The 17,914-nt window shown below is 42.7% G+C and overlaps 1 protein-coding gene across 1 annotated transcript in view; it reads left to right on the top strand.

Annotated features, from left to right (window-relative positions):
- LOC147897905 (CRAL-TRIO domain-containing protein C3H8.02-like) overlaps window positions 1-17,600 on the top strand; it is a 39,480-nt gene extending 21,880 nt beyond the window's left edge. The window contains exons 3-4 of the mRNA XM_087380652.1: window positions 17,342-17,378; window positions 17,505-17,600. Of these exons, the coding sequence (XP_087236778.1) occupies window positions 17,342-17,378; window positions 17,505-17,523 (56 nt within the window). The 3' untranslated portion in view covers window positions 17,524-17,600. The remainder of the gene's footprint in view (window positions 1-17,341; window positions 17,379-17,504) is intronic.
- Window positions 17,601-17,914: the final 314 nt, after the last annotated feature.

The following is a 17,914-nucleotide window of genomic DNA, read 5'->3' as shown; positions in this document are numbered from 1 at the left end:
TGCGACTCACAAAAGGACTGTAGCACATGTAAGTGCCTCTGGAGGCCCTCTGCTAAGGATGATAAGAGTACCACATCATCTGTGTATAGCAAGATCTGAATCAGAGTGCTAGTGAGAGAGCAACCAGCCCCCCTAGTGTCTGCATAACTGCCTCAAGATCATCAATGTAGAGGCCAAACAAGGTTGGTGATAGAGGACACCCTTGTTTGACCCTAACAGTACTCAAAATCTCATCTGTCCATCCAGATCTTGTCCGAACACTGCCTGATACTCTCTCATAAAGTGCCATGACAGCTCAAATAATCTTTTGATCATAACCCAAATTCCACAAAAGTGCTTGATGAGGCGGGCTCTCGGAACTGTATCAAAGGCTTTGCAAAAGTCCACAAAGCAACAATGAACCCTCTGTTTCCATGCCCTCGCCTCTTCAATGATACACCTCAATGTGAGAATGTGATCCATGGTCCCATAATCATGTCAGAATCTGGCATGTCTATATGCTTAGTCCTTGCATCTTTGCAAATCGATTGACCTCGGTGTCAAGCACTGATGTATAAATCTTGGACATGACATGTCCAATCATGATGGTCTTGTAGGTCCCCGGGCTCATGGGATCCCCTGCCTTGTGGATGGGCAAGATAGTGTTAATAGTCTAGGTGCGTGGGAAGCCAAGACAAACAGCTTTATTGAAAAGATTTGCTAGGATCGGGGCTAGGATATTAATCCCATATGCAATGAATTTATTGCATAGACCCTCATGATCTTTCGCTCGGCATTATGAAGCTTCATCACAGCGTCCTTAACCACCCCTTTAGTTAAAAGTGTGCAGGAAGTGGGACGAGGTGTATGTGAGGTCAAGAATTGGCTGATTTGGGATGTCATAAAGTATGTGTGCATAATTGTACTAGATTTTATGTTGATGAGAGGCGAAGGGGACCGTCACTCTTAAAATCTCCGCCAAGTGTCCTTGGGAGTTGTTGCTAAACAAGGTGTTCAGTAGTTCCTCTCGTTTTAGCAGATAAAGTCCTTTTTCTTCCTACGAACCATCCGACAATATTCACGTATCGTTTCAAGTTCGTTAGGGAGGTTGTATTTGATTTCAAATCTGAGTCGAGAGCATAGAGCCTTGCACTCATCATCATACCAACTGTTACAGGGGATAGTCCCAAGTGGCCGTGGGTGAGTGGAGCAAGTAGTGTGAAGGAAGGGGTGTGTGTGTGTGTGTGTGTGGTGTGTGTGTGTGTTGGCGAGGAGCGTCGATGGTCGTGAGAGAAGCGGAGAGTTTGGCGCCTGCCGTTTTGTCCGTACCTCCGTACGGCCGTCGTACAGTTTCCGTACGAAGTTAGCATCAGGATTCCGTTCCATCGAGGCTCCGTTCAACCTTGCACGACAGTTCGTACCTGCAGTCATCCTTCTCAAATTTCGTACAGCTCGTCCGTACTTTCCCGTACAGTCGTCTATTTTTCTCATCCGTACTGTCCCCGTACTAGTTCCCGTACAGTCGTTTGAATTTTCCGTACACAGTTTGTTTTTCCGTACAGCCTGTCAGCAGTCCCGTACAGTTTGTCAGTTCTTTCCTGCAATCTCTCCTTCTGTCCGTACAGTTCTGTCAGTTTCTTTGTGCCACCGTACAGTGCGTCAGTTCAGCCTCCGTACAGCCTGCCAACCCTTCTTTGTGCTCAGTCCGATTCTCGTTGTTTGATATCTGTTGAATCCCTTAGCCGCCATGGCAGAACCAAACAAGTACTATGTCAAGAGAGCCCTCTCTCCTGAACCCAAAAGACAATCATGGGAAACCTCTTCCCCCATAGCCCCTTCTTCTGAAGATGCTTCTTATGTGTTTGATATGCTGAATGATGATTTTCAACAAAGTAGAAGGGAATGGATTCAACCTGCTCCGGAACTCACTTGCAAAATGAAGCTGCCATCTCTTGTGCATCCTTTGAAGAAGCTCTCTCAAACTGCAGTTATCATCTTTTTCCCAGGCAAAATTCCCTCTGCTAATGATGTGGGACAATGGGTGAATTCTCTCCTAGGTGGATGCTATGTAGAAGGAGTCTATTTTGCCTCCCGAGGATTTTATGAAGTTCATCTTTTGGATGCTTTGACAAAACAAAAGATGCTGGAAATGTCTCCTTTATTTTTCGGTCGCCAGATGGTGCATATCATGCCCTGGTCCCCTAATAAGGACTATCAGAACCTCATCAAGCATCATTGCCCCGTATGGGTTGAAGTGGTTGATTTTCCAGATTATATGAGAACAGAGCTTCCAGGTTTAGCTATGACATTAGGACAAGTGATCTGTCCCCCTCGTCCCACAGGTAATAAAAACCGTTTTTGCATCTTATGGGATACTGATAGACCGACCCCTTCCTCTATTGCAGTTGAGATTGAGGGTGTTAATTTGGGTAAGAAATATTTCACTTTAAAATGGGGCATTTTTGCTGGAGCTTGTTTTTCTTGTCACAAATTTGGGCATCTTGCTTCGGAGTGTCCCTCTATCCTTCATCCACCTCCTCCAGCTGCTATTCCTCTGCCATCTAATAAAGGAGGTCTGAAGACATATGTGGAAAAGATTGAAGCTAAAGGAGCAAAGCCTTCAGTTCATACAAGGAGCCAGGCCAATTCAGCTCAAAATAAGGATAAAGGCAAAAGCAAGTTAGGAGAAAATATTTCATCATCTCATGAGGGATGGCAGACTGCAAAGAAGACGGTGCCTCTCAAACAAAGACCTCTCCGGGATGCCTCTGCTCCTTCTCCAGGACAATCTTCTACCTCTTCAAGCAGCCCCATCTCAAAGGCATGGGTCAATGCAGTCAAGAAGGGTCTTCCCCTTTGTGAAGAAGATGATATTATCAGGGAATTGGAAGCTGAGGGTCAGCAAGACCCTGTGGCAATGGCAGAGGCTTGAGGCCTCCCGTTCTTTTGGAGGACCGATCATTCTCTTGTATATATTTTCATGCGTGCTTCTCTTAAATGTTTTTCCTATAATATACAGGGCCTCTGCAACCAGAATAAATGGAGGCTTCTTTGGCATTATATAAATACAACTCATCCGGATGTTGTGTGTCTGCAAGAGCATAATCAGCATTTTTTTGCTGGCCAGCATGGGTTTTTTTCTGGATATGATATATTTTATTCAGGATCTGAACAATTCTCTGGGCTGTGCATTTTAGCCAGACATGATCTGCAACCCTGGATAGCATATAATGATCTAGGTGGACGATGGATGATTATCCAATGTATGATCAATGGAAAGATTTTTGAAATAGGATCTTTGTGTGCCTCTCAAAATTCAGCTTCCAAAGCTCAAATGTGGAACTCCATAAAGCAATATCCTTGGTCCTCTAGTGCTCTACTTTGTGGTGATTTCAACAATTCTCCTCACTGGAAGGACAATACCACTCATAAATCCCATATGCTGCCCTCTGAAATCCAGCAATGGGAACACATGACATCATCACTTCGATTTGCAGATTTATGGACAGCAACTCACCCTTCAGTGATGGGATTTACATATCATCATAATGCTTTTACAGATTATTGGGCCAGGCTTGATAGATATTATCTCATTCATGCTCAGCAATATGATGAATATACATGTCAGATGTGGACTGATTATTCACAACAATTATCTGATCACACTCCACTTTGGCTCACCCTTTCTTTTGGTATGCCTCTGGATGACTTGCAGCTCTCTTCAGTCAGAAATTTACAGGTTAATCAATTATATCTTACTCATGAAAAATTTCAGCATATGATCAGACTGGCTTGCAGGCCATTGCTATCCCATGCTCAGGAGGATCTGGAATTTGCTTGGACCTCTTTCATACATCGTATTCAAAATGTCATTAAGGAATATGGAAGATGGTACATGGCAGAAACCAGACAACATATTCAGTGGGCAAAATCATACAAGCAGTATTTGGTACAGATTAGTCATCAAAGATCTCTATCTGATTCTGAGCAGCATTTATTGTCTTGTGCTTCCTCCATAATTGATGCCAATGATAAACGCAAGCTGTCCAAATGGCAGATCAAGGCCAGAGTTAAACCTATGCTAGATAAGGGCTGTTTCTCTAAATCTTTTTTTCGGAACTTACATGCACATAGACAAAGCCAATCTATCATGAGGGTAAGGAAATCAGATGGTCTTTGGATCCAGTCTCTCTCTCAGCTAGAAAAACAATGTCTGGATCATTTTCAGCTCCTTTTTTCTCAGCCATCTTCTTCTACACCTCAGGTCGCATTGGCTCGTAACAGATTTACTGAGCTTGTTTCTCCCATTGTCTCCTCGCAAAAAGCCTCAATGCTGGAAATGTCCTTTTCAGATGATGAATTGGATGAAGCCCTTAAGCATTTGGGTAAACATAAATCCCCTGGCTGGGTCTGACGGTTGAATTTTTTGAAGCCTTTTGGCCTGAATTGAAGGGTCCAATTCTGCAGTTTATTAATGCAGCATGGCAGCACCAACATCTTCCCTCAGCTTGGAAGCATGGTCTGGTTAAGCTTGTGCCCAAAAAACTTCTTTGTGAGACTATGGATGACTGGAGGCCCATCACTTTGATGCCAGTATTATACAAACTGATTGCCAAAATGTTGGTACACCGGATAAAGGATATCCTTCATGATGGACTTCATCCCAGGCAATATGGTTTTGTTCCAAGATGGCACATACATGACAATATCTCTAACACTCTTATCGCAATGGAATCTGCTAAATATTCAGATCAAGATGTGTTGGTCATGCAGGTGGATGTGGCGAAGGCATTTGATACAGTACAGTGGGATTATGTCTCTCAAATCATGCTAAAACTTGGTTTTGGGCCAAAGCTAGCTAATGTCATATATTGGCTTTACTCAAATTCCACTGCACAATTCTTTATAGGGAAACATTTGTCTGAGTCTTGGACTCTCGAACGTTCAGTTCGACAAGGATGCCCTCTCAGTGCCTTGCTTTATGCCATTGCTTCACATCCTTTGCTTCTTTATATGGATCACATGGTTGATATGGGACAGCTAGAGGGGCTTCAGATTTCTGGTTCACGACCCTTCATAGCACAGGCCTATGCAGATGATTCATTCTTCATGCCAAAGAACAGTCCATTGGAGATTCGCCTCTTGATGGATACCCTTTCAGATTTTGGGTTGGCAGCTGGTCTTAAAATTAATTTTCAGAAATCAAAACTCTTGCCTCTCAAGCATTGTGATTGGCATGCTATTCTGTGGCCAGGCCAGATTATTCAACCGGAAAATATAGTAAGACATTTGGGCTATCCTATTGGCTGGAAAATCAGCAATAAGCAACAAATGTCGTGGGTGTTTAACAAAATTCAGGACAAATTAGAATATTGGAAGATCTCCACTTGGCCTTTGCATGTACGGCTTCGAATTGTCCAGTCTATTGTTCTAGCTTATGTCCAGTTCTACCTTCCTCTATTACATTGGTCATCTCGAGATCTCACATCTTTTATGTCTCAAGCCATGGAGATTTTTTGGAAAACTAAGCTTCATAAAAAAGCTTTACGGTTGCTCAAAATGGACTTGCTTTGCTCACCCAGAATGCATGGTGGCTTGAATATAATAAACATCAAATATCATGTGTTGGCAAGAAAGATCACTATGCTCAAGACATTCTTTCAACAAGAGCAGCCTTGGTCTATTATGCTAGCAATTTTGTGTGGTCAGATGCGCACACATGCTTATGGACATTGGCTAGTAGATCCATCGGAAGTAGTACTTGGAAAATTTCAAGGTAAAATCCCTGGTTGTCCATTTTCTAATTCCTTGATTCAGGATTGGAAGCAAGTACTCTCTCACATCAAATGGTCTCCTCATCCTGCTTCTCTAGCATCTTCACTCAGATTGGAAAGTATTCATTGGAGTGCTGTGTTTTCCTCTCCTCTTGCTGTTCAACAACCCATCAGAGCTTACAATCTTATGAAATTGGGTATCCGGTTCATTGATGACGTTGTAGATATGCAAGGAAATATTCTCCCTTTTCCAGTAGCATGTCGACAATACAACCTGGGAATGCACCATAGACCTATTTGGAAAGCTATTGCTGATCTCCTACTTCCTCTGGTTCCGATTCCGACATTGAATGTCAGTGACAAGCTTCAAGATTGGCACCTTCAGCCTTCAAGTCCAAGCATTTCCTCTAAGCCTTTGCAGTTATTGACTTCTATACAGGCTTATCGATTGATATTACCTCCTCCTTGGATTGCCCATCATGCTAATTCTCTATGGCATCTGAACAAATCATTAGCCTGGTGGAAAGGAAGATTGCAAATGATATGGAAGTTGAAAATTCCATTGAAGCAACGACTATTTCTATGGAGATGTATTGTTGGTATTCTTCCAGTGGGAGTGAAATTGGCTAAACGACGGATAGCTTCACCTCTTTGTCCAAGATGTCACCTTACATCGGAGAGTATTCCGCATTTATTGTGGTTTTGTTCATATTCCAGAGACCTTCTAGACAGAATCTCCTATTTTTTATCTCTCAGATTTCCAGCACACAGGTTCTACAGGTTTTTCTGGATGTATGGCAAACTATCAGCTTCTTTGTCACAGTATTCTCTCTTCTTCCACTGGATCAGATACTGGGCCTTATGGACCCTCTGGCTGCAGCGCAATCAAGCATTTCTGAATTCTCCCCTTCAACATCCTTATGAGTTTTTCAGAGCCTCATTAAGGCAGTCTTTATATGATGCCTTACATGAGGAAGATTTGGATGTTTCTTGTATTCAACTTTTCTTTTACTGCTTCTGATGGATAGGCTGTAGCTCTATTTTGAGCAGTGCCTGGATGTAAATGAACGTTTCATAATATAAGTATCTCGGTTTTACAAAAAAAAAAAAGTGTGTGTGTGTGTGTGTGTGGAAATTAGAAAAGTGAAAATGTTTACAAGTAGCCTCCTGGCTTTACCTATGGGTGTACCTGTGGCTCTCCCTACCTCAATCCTCAGTTGATGGAATGATACCTGCATCTATCCGATGGCTATCCTCCGAGCATGTGAGACTTGTCTGTCATCCAAGTACTAGGGTGTGATAATGACGCCATCCGCCGATGATCTCGGGACGTAATCATGGTAGAATCGGACCTTGGTGGGAAACTCCTAATCCCCCGAAGTCCATGACGTATAAAGTTGGAGTAGGTCCAACCGTAAAATATAGTTGATCTCATCCCATGGGATCAAATGATAAGGGGCATCTAAGCTATACTAAAAGGGGGGGAGACAATCCATCTGGATGCCTTGGCTGCGAAACCATTTGGATATGCATGCATACTAAGCATGCTAACCCCACTCTCAACTAGTCGTACAAACGACTCTAGTGCCAATCTCGGTAATCTCCCTCTAGGTAAGGCCCAGACTGTGGAGATTCGCAAGCTCTCCTAGACTATATCATCATTGTTGATTGTATCTTACAAATCATGCATTACTTGATATGGACTATTCATGCCTCTTTCATCGTTGTTTATTTGTTGTATTTGTTAGCAACAAATTGGATAGTTTGAGTTTGTAAGTTACAAGGACGTAAATTTGGTAACCATGACTAGCCTTGGCTTGGGGGACTAGCCTCAGGGAAAGTGATACTTCCCAAAAGTCCCAACCAAGTCCTGAAGGTGTGTAGCTGCAGGAGATTCCTCTCGAATGACCTAGTTGGTGTGTGGCCCGATCGGGATGGTGGGTGGGAGTACCGGAGGAGCATCTAAACTGTACTGAAAAGGAGGTATCCTATCGATGTGGAACCCTAGTCTCACAAACCATCTGTGAGTCTGTGCATACCAGCATCGCTCGTCTCCCTCTGCTGCCAACCTCATGGAGGAATCGAGAGCCAACCATGGCAACCTCTGTCTCCCTGATGTGCAATCCCCATATGATCTAACCCGGTGTAGATATATAATGGTCTGGAAGGCTGCATCTAGTTGGAGTGGAGAAGCACCAAACTCGGCCTGAATCATGTGATGTGGTACAGACGGTTTCCCCCGGATCATCCGTGAGAGCATGAGGATCTGCAAGGGCTCCACCTGTGTCCACTCTATCGTTGACATGTCAGGCCCCCAACAAGGGCTGCCATACATACCGGTGATAGGACAAAATTTATATCAAGTTTTTGAGCACTGTATATAGCTGTGGGTAGGCACATAGTTGTACACATCTAGGCTAGGTGTGGGCTTTTGGCATTTGTGGATTTTTCTTTCACAAGCATGATGGACTAATGTATAGTTTTTTGAGACAATAAAGTATGTTTTGCAGGGACTTCATGGGAAATGATGAAATGCAATGTGGTTGTACCAGACTTCCAGAGCAAGGGTGTCTAGTGTGTGGTCAAGTGAAATGTTTTTGGGGTCATGTAAATCAAGTCATGAAGGGTTTCTTTATTTTATTTTTATGAGTCAATGTGCACTTGCATTCTACGGGAATTTGACATGTTTTGGTGCCCACGTCAAGGGGCTTTTCATGTGTGTGTATAGGGGTGCATGCAAGCTTTAATGTGCATGCTAATGTGTGTGGGAATTGTGTGACTAAAGGTCCAAAATGTGCATTTAATGTGCCTTGGGGGGATATTTGCATTTTTTTAATGGGAGAGTGGTAAAATGTCACTGATGAGGTGGCAAATTAGGCTGAGGTGGCTGGACTGATTGGGAAGGCATCCTGCACATACAAGGTGGCTACGTGAAAGGATGAAGCAGAGCTTTTGGACTGTGAGCTGGAGCTATGTGATGGTGGCTGGGAGATGATTCGGTTTTACGCTAGAAGGATCTATGATGCAAGGGGGGCTCCTTGAAGAGAAGGCGGGACGACCAGATTTGGAGAGTCTGGTAGATGAAAGAGAGGGTGTGCATAAGCGAAAGGCTGTGTGAAGGTCTACGTACGTGACGGGATGAGGAATTTTGACTGCATGCTTGGCATAGATGGATTCCAGGTGCTCCGTGATGACGAGCTCTGTGGTACAGTCAGCGCTTACTGAAGTCTTGTAAAGACTTGGCTGTAGTAGATGATGCGGGCTGGGGAAAGGACTTTGGGCGACGGATAAACATAAAGCACGGTGGGTTCTTAGTTATGTGGGGAAGCGTCGCTACTACCATGGAGGCTTGGGCAGAATATCTCGAGTGACAGAGAGCATGCGCTGTGAGCAACAAAGAAAGAGAGGTTGTGGTTCTTGTGAAGACAGAGAAGAGGGGGTGGTAGCACTATTATGCAGCATGGAGTATCCTCAGCGACAGAGACTTCATGAACTCCATATGCAAAGAGATAGAGGGACGAAGGAATTGCAGGCTAAGGCAAAATGGAACGTGACCTTTCATCGATGATGGTTGTCCTAAAGGAGCTGGGCACTCTTTGTGGAAGAACGTGAGATTGATGCTTGCTGCAGATGTTCGTCAATCACTGATCTTCTGCTTTGTGAGGGAAGAGAAGCTATCCTAAAGGATTTGGAAGCTTCTTTGACGTGGTTGTGATCTTATGCTGATTTGATCGTGGGAGATTCCTGGGTACTGATAGAGGAGAGGAGGTGGCACTGCAGCTTTGGGGAGAGTTACGTGCTGTTGTCCTTGATGGAAGCTTAGGAGTGTGGGCTGTGGGTTCATAGTATTCTGAGGCTGACTGTTCTCTGAGTTTTGGGGGGAAGTTCAGTTCTAAGTTTATCTGTTTCGGGCTGTGTAGTCTTTTGGCTCTCTTTGACTCTGTGTGATCCATGTTCAGTCAGTTTTTGTGGGGGGTTTGTCTCGGTGCCTAATACAAAGACACCTGCTCTGGAACTTGGTTCATAAGCTCATCATCTACGAGCCCACAGTGCAGCTGATCCCTATGAAGTCTCAGGTATCTGATGTGGTGAAGTACATAACTCCTGGTTGTCTTTCCTTTTTTTTCCTTATCATCTTTTTGGCGATCCTGCTGGGGACAGGAGGAGTTTTGAATTGAGATTGGGTACTCAAGACAGAACGGCCCAGAAGATTGGTTGGGGAATGTTGCTTGAATTTCTGTGTGGTTACGGATTGAAACTATGAAGACAAAGCCTCGCATGAGAGTGATTCATTGTGAGTTATGTGGGGAGTGTGGACACAGGATAGATAGATGCCTTGATGTTGAACTTCGGGTGATACGTCTCGGTGCTAACATTCAAAAGGCTTTGAAAGTGATTGCTCTTAGGAAGAAGAATGCCAGTCAGATGCAGGGTAAGTTTTCTTCAGTAGAGTGATCATTTTGTTTTCTTCCCAGAAGAGGTTGGGTGGTATTTCTGGTTGGGAGTGTGTTTAAGATAAGTTAGTCAAGAGGAGAGATGGCTCATGAATTTCCTCGATTTCACGGGTTGCCCAATGAAGACCCAGAGAGGTTTTTAGAGTGCTTGGAGTTCACAGCTCTTATTAAAGACAAGAATGCTTCAGAAGTCCTTCTTCAGATTCTATCCTTTTGTCTATTGGGAGAAGCGAGAACTTGGCTGCAGACTTTATCTACAAGGATGCGTGATGATCAGGGTGCTCACAGAAACCCGACTTATCCAGAGGTGAGGACAGCTTTCCTGGACAGGTTTATGTGCGTTAGAGATCCTGATGGCATTTGGAGAGAGCTATGTTTATTGCAGCAATAGCCGACTCAGCTAGTAGAGGACAGGTGTTACCAGAAGCTTGCTCAACAACAATCGAAGGATCATGCCAGTTGGGTGGCATCCACCACTAGTGATGATGCAGACGAATAGTTGTATATTTCTTTCTCGTATTATTTCATTTCCATTATGCTTTCCTAGTCTTGCTTCTTAATCTTTCTCTCCAAGTTTCATTACCCATAACTCTTCCAAAACTCCTTAGCCCGCCAAATTGAAAGAAGAAGGTGTCGAGGAGTTCGAAGTTCTACATTGAGAAAAACGGAAGAAGTGGGATTGAAGGATTGTGAATTGAAAGAAAGCGAGAAGGCGTGGATCGAAGAAAGCGTGAAGACGAATCCAACGCCTCGAACAAACACCAGGAAAGTGGGCATCACATTTTTCTCTTATATAAAGCGCTTTGCTTTATAATTTCTGAAAAATATACGTCTTTAAAATGACAACTCCAGAAAGGGATGATATGATTAGGAAGGCCGAGGAAAGCGCTAGAAAGGGAAAAGCAATAGTTGGAGAGGAAACACATGAGGAGGTGCAAATTGAAAATCAAGAGGACAACGGGGAAATGGAGGATATAGACCACTGTGATTATGGAATTCCCTATACGGAATTCACTAAACTTGAAACTCGAACGTAAAATATAGAAACACAGCTAGGAGTTATCAGTGATATATTGAAAACCCTAGCTGCAGCTATAACAAAGATAGCCGATTCTCAATCGGTATCTATTACGGAAAAATCACCGGTTTCTCCTAATTAAGTTGAGAGGTCCACCTCTCGACTTAGAGAAACCTTGAACATCCTTAAGGACTTAAACCGCCAATTTTCAATGGGGAAGAAAAGGAGCGTAATAAAGATGCGATTAATACGTTCTTGCAAAAGTGGCAAGAATTCCACCGACTTAGGAATACACCTCCTGAAAATCAAGTCGTGGAAGCAAGTCTTTCCCTTGGAAATAAAGCCTATAAATGGCGGATGAGCCTCAGGGAGAGTGAAAGAATTCCTAGGTATTGGACTAAGTTTGAACAAGCCTTCCTAAAAGAGTTTTTATCGGAAAATGAATTAGAAAGAGCGTGGGAGGCTTGGGACAATTGCACTATGGGTAAAAACACTCTAGTCCAATACATAGCGAACTATAGGGAGGCAGTCCTTAAGCTAAAGGGAATTGATGAATTCCAAAAGATAAGGGGTTTCGTGAGAGGTCTCAAAGACACTTATAAGATTGAGCTGAAAAGAAATTCTCCTAAAACCTTAGAGGAAGCCATTAAGTATGCCCAAATATACGATGATACGACGGGGAAATTCAGAGTTGGAACTTCAGAGCAAACAGGTTTTGTTCCAAAGTTAAATAAATTTTCCAATTTGAAAAGGAAGGGGCACTTTAAGAAGCAGGTTCCTCAGGCACCACCTTAGAAACCTCAAATAGAAAATTATCCTCTCTTAAAGAAATAGAATTATGAAAGGGCCAGACAAGAAAATCTTTGCTTTAAATGTTTGGGCAAAGACCATGCTGCTTGGAACTCCCCTTAAAAAAAACCAGCGGGAGCTAAAGCCCCAAATAGACCTTTAAAAAAGTGGAGGCACTACTTATATGGTGCAAAATTTGAGATCATTTTTTGATCAGGAGAGCATTAAGTGGATTTGTAATCAGCCAGAGCTTAAAGGTAGAAAAGCTAGATAAGCTGAGTTAATGCAAGAGTTTAATATACAATTGACATATAGGAAAGGGAAGTTCAATGTGGTAGCAAACTCTCTTAGCCAAATGCCAATTGTTAATAAATTAAGTTTTACTCAATTTCAGAATGATTTCCTAGAGTCTTTAAAGGGGAAATGTGAGTTTGATCCTCACTTCTCTGAAATATGAAAAGCAATTAAAAATAGGGATCCAACTAATTGAGAGGCTTTCACTAAGGAGTCGCATGGAAATGGCGACACACCACAGGTTGGTGATAAAGGACTCAAGTGGAAAAAATATACTATTGAAGATGGCTACCTGCTCTACAAGGGTGCAATATGCATCCCGGATAATAATGACATTAGGCGCCAAATTCTTTTTGAATGTCATGATAGTCCGAGTGCTGGACACCCGGGAATTCAAAAGACATGTGCTTCTGAAAAGACAATTCTTTTGGCCTGGAATAGGTAAGGACGTCCAAAATTATGTATTGAAGTGCCAAAAATGCCAGGTCAATAAGGTTGAACACCTTAAGATAGGAGGTCTCCTATACCCATTGGAGATTCCATCTGGTAAATGGGAAAGCATCTCCATGGATTTTATTGTGGGGTTATCTAAAACACAGAGGGGGGACAACTCTGTGTGGGTGATTGTGGATCGGTTGACCAAGATGGCTCAATTTTATTCTTGTCAGTGAAGATGTTAAAACTCCAGAACTAGCTAGGCTATTTGAGGAGCATATCTATAAACTGTATGGGCTACCAACCAGTATTATTAGTGATCATGATAGCGAATTTAACAACCATTTTTTGAGGGCTGTGTTTAAGAGGTTGGAAACTTCATTGAATATGAGCACCGCGGATCATCCACAGATTGATGGTCAAACTGAAAGGGTCAATCAGATCATTGAGGATATGCTTCAAGCATATGTAAGTAAACGGCAAAGTAATTAGGAAGAGTATCTGCCCATATTAGAATTTGCATATAACAGTGCTAAACATTCAGCTACAGGTTTTAGTCCATTCATGATGATGTATGGATTTCAACTAAGAGCCCCAATGACAGTGGGACTCGAGAAAGAGAAGGTTCAAGCGGCCAAAGACTTTCTTGAAGATATGAATCAAACGCTTAAGTTAGCTAAAGATGGCATAAGAAGAGCTCAAGATAGAGCATGAAGTTATGCAAACTCCCACCATAGAAAGTTGGAGTTTAAAGTAAAGGAGAAAGTCTACCTTAAGGTACCTGAATCTTCAGAATCTCTAAAGACAGGTAAATGTCTGAAGTTGTCTCCTAGGTATTGTGGACCATTCACAATACTTACGAGGATTGGAGAACTTGCTTACAAATTAGCCTTACCTAAGGGATGTAGAGTACATCCAGTTTTTCATGTTAGTAGTCTAAAAAGAAAATGAGGAGATGATGATCATCTCATTGGAAATGAAGTCCTAGTTGAACTCATTGAACCTGCATCTTTACCACATGAACCAGAAAGAATTTTAGATAGACAAGAAAAAAGAACGCGACATACTATATGGCAAGAATGTCTGGTTAAGTGGAAAGATAGATCTGAAGAGAGTTCAACATGGGAAAGGGTAAGCAGTCTCCAAAGGAGGTTTCCCAATTTTGTTTTCAAGGATGTAAACCATTCTTAAGGGGAAGGAAATGTTACGTCAGCCATAATCCCGGTATTGTCTGGTATGGTTACGGTGAAGGGGGAAACCAAAGGGCTCGACAGTGCTTGCATCAATAGGAAGTGCAATATTAAGGCCTAAAGGGTAGTAAGGTTCTAAGGTCCATTATGGACATGTGGCACTCAATTGGGCTCCAAGTGGCAAGCACTGGGTTCAGGGGAGATTCTAGAGGGAGGCTCCACGAAAAGAGAAGGAATTCAGGGGTAAGAGTTCACGCATGTAGGCGGCAGGGAGTACTATGGAATCGTGGCTGGGTGGAGAATCCAAGAGAGCCCTTTATGGTCTTGTTACAGTTAATCACACCTCTAATAAGGTACTAGTGGAAACCAATGCATATGATGAGTTATTCCTGCAATATCATGTGGCTTGTGTTTGTCATGAGTAGAGTGGGCTCCTTCCGAGTGAGACAAGGGTCCCATTGGGACTCCTAGTGTCTCTAAAACAGATGTAAGCATCCTCAGCTCCTCAATGAGATGAAACCCATGGACAATTTGAGGCAGCTTGACATCATGATGCAGCACTAATGGTGCCACAAATTGGGAGGGTAGTAAGTGTGTCCACTATCCTATTTACCTAGCATCTCTGAAACTGAAGGTGATGGTCATGTTCTCCCAGTAACTTCTTGCCCTATGAAGAACTCAGTGATCTTCTACAGATCTGGACTGTGGGCCTCATGAATCTAGATCTGGTTAAAGTTTCCTCGTGTATAAAGAGTATAGGGCACCTCTAATCAGGATAGTCACGGCTCTGCTCATATATTCATATTGTGAGTGAAAAGATAATGATATCTCATGATCTCATAATATCTGGGGCATTGCATCAAGATATGCTCTTGTATCTCTACCTCTCGTGTCATATAGTTGCAGAGCCTCAGGTCTTTATGTTGATCTTGTGTTTAGTCTCAATCTAGAATCTATGGGATGAGGTACTGAGCTAGCCCATGGTGACTTGTTCCCTGTCGAGTAGATCTATGGGTGTCTTAGAGCCTAGATGAACATCAAAACATAGATGAAAGAAGTGCTTCCTGTACAAAGACAATTTCATTGCATATGGCTACCTGGGGGAGACCGGAATGTAAGTGTTTCATAGGTCATCATGAATGACCTGGTGGATCTCTTGCTACTGTCAGATGCAAGGGGGGAGCATCTAGGCAGTACTGATATAGAGGTAAATGATCGATCGGCATGGCCTATGACTAGAACCATCTGGTGGCCCTTGCATATCAACATTGCCCATTTCCCCCAGATGCAGGCTGCATAGATGGCGAGAGAGCTCTCCAAGGTGGCCTTGCATATCATCATTGCCTATTTCCCTCAGATGCAGGCTGCATAGACGGTGAGAGAGCTCTCCAAGGTAGTTTCTGTCTATCCATGTCTATCATGCCTACTGTCTAGTTCAGTCCAAGTATGTGATGATATCAAATAATGCATCTGTCTGGAGAGTTCTTGTGGCGAACTTGGTCGAGATAATGTCATGTGGAGTGTATCTCTCCCCCTGAATCATACAGGAGAGCATCATGACCTGTAATCCCTCAAAGCCAGTCCACTCATCCTCTATAAGATCCACCGTCCAAAGGTCAGACTAGTGAACTGAAGAGGAGGGATTTCATGGTTTTGTGCTGAAAGGGTGACTGGAACACTCTCTCTCTAGTATTGAGAATGAGGGATGGCCTTGTTCAAACATGCATGTGCGGCTGGTCTCAAAGTAAATTGGGACCCGTGAAAATGCATCCCAAGTATACACGGGATCAAACTATCTCAATCGGCTCCCTTGCAAGTGTGAAAGCCTCACACTAGAGCTAGGCTTCATTGGTATTGAATTCTGCTGATGTTGGCTACAAGGTACTTCCACTCACAATTTTGAGCTCAAAACACCGGAGTGACAAGAGATGTCTAGCAATAAGAATGTCTATTTCTTCTAGCTCTTCTGAAATCGCAGTGACTTTGTCTATGTTAATGCCATCTATACTCGGTATCCATATCATTAGGGTCTCCCATCCCTATTTTTTTGAAAGGAATTCACTTGCCTTTCTCTTCTTCTTTTTTTTGCTTTTCTCCCACACTTTCTCATTCTTCAAGTATGCTAACATGCCTTTGTTTCTTGCTTCCTTTACTTTGTCAGGTTCCATTCTTCTTGAGAGGGATTGCTCTTATGTTAGATTCTCATGAATCATATCTTTTGCCCTTTTAAGTTTTGCTTGTGTTTAAGGACTTGAAGCTTATGGGCTTGGTCCTTCAACTCAATAACTACCTGTCTGGGTGTGTCTTGGGCATCTTTCCCCACTCTAAAAGCTCCACTCCATTGTTGCTCTGAGATTTTCATATCTTCTTTGAAGAATTTGTTTAAGGTAGCTTCTAGCTCTTCCCTTTCTTCTTCCATAAGCCCCACAGCCCTAAGATTTAATGCTTGTTCTCTTTGATGGAGCTTGATACTCCTTCCATTTTCAATGATACTAGTTCTTCCAGGGAGGACATGGAGACTTTTCCTTGAACTGCAGTTAGAGCACTTTCCTGTAGCATTTGTAACTTTGTTTTCCATCATCTTGTTCCCTCTTGTAATTGTTTGCATCCCTTTACCACTTTCTCTTCCACCTCTTCTGTCTTGCAATTGTGTTATATTCCTTTTTAGCATAATGTGCTCTGTTTGTAAATCTCTGATTATTTCTTCAATGGGTCCATCTTTGTTATTTCTTTTTGACTAGGTTTTGGTTAGGCGAGTCATCAATTTCAAAGGAGTCCTCTTTATCATTTCTGTATGCTTGTGACTGTGACTGCCCTGTTCTTTGAGACTGTCCTGTTCTGATTTGCCTGAGACTTCTTGTACTTCTCTAACGTGACCTGCTGCTTCTGTACTTTACTGTTGCTGAGATGCTACTACAGAAGAGTTTCCAATACCTTGAAAATAGCAGCCACTGCTCCAACTATACTAGGTACCAAGAAATGCCTAGCGCAGCTGAAATAGCCCCTTGCATCCATGTCGTGAAGCTTTCCAGACCTGCTCCAATATATGTTTTCAGCCCACTTTAATCTCAATTCTGAGCTTGAATTAATTTTTGGTCAACCTGCCCTGTTTGTTCCACACTGGTGTTGTTTTCCTTGCTGCTGACCTCCGTCTAATGATCGTCTTATGCAAGTCTTTGGCATGAGGCTCCCAAAAGTTACCTTAAGAGTAGTTATTGAGCTTGCATGAGGCACCAGCTCATTTAGAAGTCTTAAGAGTAGTTACTGAGCTTAACTTCAGAACAACAAAAAATCTAAATTTGTATAATTGGATATATTCTAGTCTTACTAAGGTATATATAAATTTAGAGAAAATGTACTAGATGTTCTATTTCTTAAAGATTCAAACCACGATGTCATTTTTTGCAGGTTTGTTTGTGTACACATTTGACAAGGCAGCTGCTAGGTACTCGTTATCGTCTCCATGAGCTTTGCATTGTTTGGATCCTCTAACTTGTGCCTTTTTTGTCTCTTGCCCTGACATTCCCTATCCTCTAAAAAACTTTTTACTTTCTCTTGTAGTAATTTGCAGGAGCAAGAAAAGTTCTTGATAATAGGAGATTTGGGAGGATGGGGTATGAAGAACATGGACATCCGAGGATATTTGGCTGTGCTTGACATATTACAAGTTAGTCGAAAGCTCCATTAAATTTCGCAATAGAGTTTTTGTTTGTCTTAATATAGTTTTAAAAGACTCACTATGGGTGGTTTGTTTGAAAAAGGGGTAGGGATTCAAAAGATGACCTCTTAGTCTAGCCAAGAGGGGCTCACTTGATAGCACCCTCGACACCCCCAGCCATTCCGATCTCCCTTTGTCCATAGCACAAACAATAGCTATTCTCTCCCTTTAGTGGTGGGGCGGATGATAGGTTCGAAATTGGTCCAAGTGAGTTTGGCCCTAGAAGGTGGCCGCATTTAGAATGTCATCTATGAGAAAGGGGT

The sequence above is a fragment of the Dipteris shenzhenensis genome, chromosome 10 (assembly GCF_047967505.1).
Source record: "Dipteris shenzhenensis isolate YYH24624 ecotype China chromosome 10, Dip_SZ_1.0, whole genome shotgun sequence".
Taxonomy (NCBI): domain Eukaryota; kingdom Viridiplantae; phylum Streptophyta; class Polypodiopsida; order Gleicheniales; family Dipteridaceae; genus Dipteris; species Dipteris shenzhenensis.
The sequence above is the reverse complement of the archived record's forward strand: the minus strand, read 5'-3'. Positions and strand labels throughout refer to the sequence as shown.